The sequence below is a fragment of the Sphaeroforma arctica genome, assembly GCF_001186125.1.
Source record: "Sphaeroforma arctica JP610 unplaced genomic scaffold supercont1.227, whole genome shotgun sequence".
NCBI lineage: Eukaryota > Ichthyosporea > Ichthyophonida > Sphaeroforma > Sphaeroforma arctica.
The window spans coordinates 104,295-106,970 of record NW_014040331.1 but is presented as its reverse complement, the minus strand read 5'-3'; the positions used below and the strand labels follow the sequence as shown (position 1 = coordinate 106,970).

Sequence of the window (2,676 nt, the reverse complement as noted above, 5' to 3'; positions counted from 1 at the left end):
ATGGCTGGTTGTGTGCGCTACCCCTCGTTCACGTTCGCAAAACACGTCTATACTCTCGCAGTCCTGCACGTGCGTGGTTATAGCATATTACCTGGCGAATCAAAGAGTGATGAGATCTCCTTTAGTTGCCATGGTAACGTCTATCAGTACACGCCATCCGTGTTCCGCATTGCTCGCGAGACCGCAAACTCCCTCCAGCGCTTAACCCTTAACCCTACGACCACGACCTACGCTTCATCTGCAACCAAGGACGGCACCCTGAGCGACGATGGGGGTAGGGTTGCCTCGAGTTTTGCAGCGAGTGAGTGGCTACCAGGAGACCGAGGCTCGCACACCGAACAAGACATGTCACAGAAAACGATGCCCATGCGGTCGCACTCGTCGCTCAACGTGCGCGATGTGACCAAGAACGGTCATGGTAGGAGGGACACAGGGGCCAATGGTGTGTGGGGGGAGTCAATGGTGTGTGGGGGGGGTTGGGTTGGGTTGGGTTGTGCATGGCTGTTTGCGGGTACACATCTTACAGGCGATCGTAGGGTTGTATTTATGCTACGTGTCCGTTGGGATTTTGTGTAAATGTTCTGGCACGGCTTGGATGCACTCCGTCTCAGTATGCGCGATGGGGAGAACGACAGTCATAGCAGACGGGGCTCGGGGGCTGGCAGTGTGGGTGTGGGGGTGTGGTACGGTTGTTTGTAGATCTTATGGAGGCGAGCGAAAGCTTAAGTCCAAAAATAACTACCAATCGGTTTGCGCCCGTGCCTGTGCAACCACTAGTTATGTACCTATACTCACGCCCATGTGCACTTACTATACTCTCACGCCCATGTGCACTTTCTGTACTTGACCAGATGAACAAAATCAGCGTAGGGTGTCGGGCAAGGCAGCAGAGGTGAAGATAACAGTCTACGAGAACCAACGTAGTGGGCTGTTTGGAGCGTACAGCACCATGTGGCTGGTGCCTGGCATGGACAAGCGAGGGCAATGGTCGCTTAAGGACGGCACACAGTCAATAGCCCTGGACCAGCAGAAACTCTCTCCAGGTATATATATATATATATATGTACATATATACATAGATATATATATATATATATATATATATATATATATGTATATATATGTTTATATATAGATATATATATATAATATATATTTATATATATATGTATATATAGATATATATATATGTATGTATGTACGTATGTATGGATGTATGTATGTATGTATACATGTATATATAAATATATATACATATATATATATATATATATGTATGTATGTGTGTATGTATGTATGTATGTATGTATGTATGTATGTATATATATATATATATATATATGCGTATAGTTGAGTTAATTGTCATGTAGCGACCTTTTCGTACAGTTTATAGCATCACGTGTGGACGACATGTTTTTGGTCAGAGGGGTCCTCCACTCTTCAAAGCGGCTCATGTTATTTGGTCAACAAGCGATCAAGACTTTGTATATTAGTTTGTTTACAAGTATTCGGAAAAGTTTCAATGAGCTGTTATACAACTATGTAGGTGGACATATCACTTTAATTTCCGGTTTTTCATTGTACGCATGTCATGTATGCTTCTTATTTCTGTTTCCATATGTGGCTGTTTGTACTGATGTCTGAGCGTCTATTTGTTTGCTTTGTTTGCAGTTCAGGTTTGTGTGATTCTCTGTGGAATATTTCAGCGTCATGTAATGGTCTTTCTGTAATATTGTAATATTGTACAAGTATTGGAACAAATCGATGTATGTAGCTGGTATTTACTGATGTATGTTTTCATGCTCGTCGCATCTTTGCATGTAATATCGTACAAATACACATGTGTATACATGAAAGTAGGTTTTCATACTTAAGTACTCGGTGTATGCACACATGTACAAGACAAACTTGTTTTAACAACAAACATTCTCACACACTCATATACTCACAGTCGCTTGTCTATGATAGTACATACCCTCCACCCATGCTCTTCCACTGCTTAGTGGTCTCATACTATCCTCTTGATGCCATCCGTAGGTTGGGAATGGACTGGTGACTGGACATACAATAAGAACCCTGAGAAGTACGATAGCGAGGGCTGGCAATACGCCTTCAGCTTCTGGACGAGCACATGGTTCAATCGACCCAAGGTTTGTGCTTCTCCCCTAGTAAGATCTGTTCGTGTTGTGTTTCGGTGCAATTGCTTCATCGCAGGAGATCCGGTCTTATCGGGCGACAATGTTTATCACTTTATTGCTAGAAATCTAGGGGTTAGGGTTTACAAGCTTGCAATATTAGAATGCTGTTGGAGAAGATGCTACACTAGCCCATGTTATGTCGAATCACACACACACAGCACACCGTCAATGTATATGTGCGCTCCTGTTCAGGCCTGTAATAGTCACGAGGTGTGTTCATGGTCCGTTCTGATCGACTTAAAGTGTGTGAGAGCACTGGGACATTGAGGCTGTAGGGCTTTGCACCAGGACTGTGTTGCACCAGGACTGTATTGCACCAGGACTGTATTACACTAGGGCTGTATTGCACTAGGACTGTATTGCATCAGGACTGTATTACACTAGGACTGTATTGCACTAGGACTGTATTGCACCAGGACTGTATTGCACTAGGACTGTATTGCACCAGGACTGTATTACACTAGGACTGTATTGCACC

General features: G+C 43.8%; 1 protein-coding gene across 1 annotated transcript in view; it reads left to right on the top strand.

The window, feature by feature from the left end:
- Positions 1–2,676, top strand: part of SARC_04182 (hypothetical protein) — a gene marked incomplete at both ends in the record, with an annotated part of 5,735 nt that continues 3,059 nt past the window's right edge. Inside the window, 3 exons of the mRNA XM_014302004.1 lie at positions 1–442; positions 852–1,043; positions 2,038–2,150. Coding sequence (XP_014157479.1) covers positions 1–442; positions 852–1,043; positions 2,038–2,150 — 747 coding nt within the window. The remainder of the gene's footprint in view (positions 443–851; positions 1,044–2,037; positions 2,151–2,676) is intronic.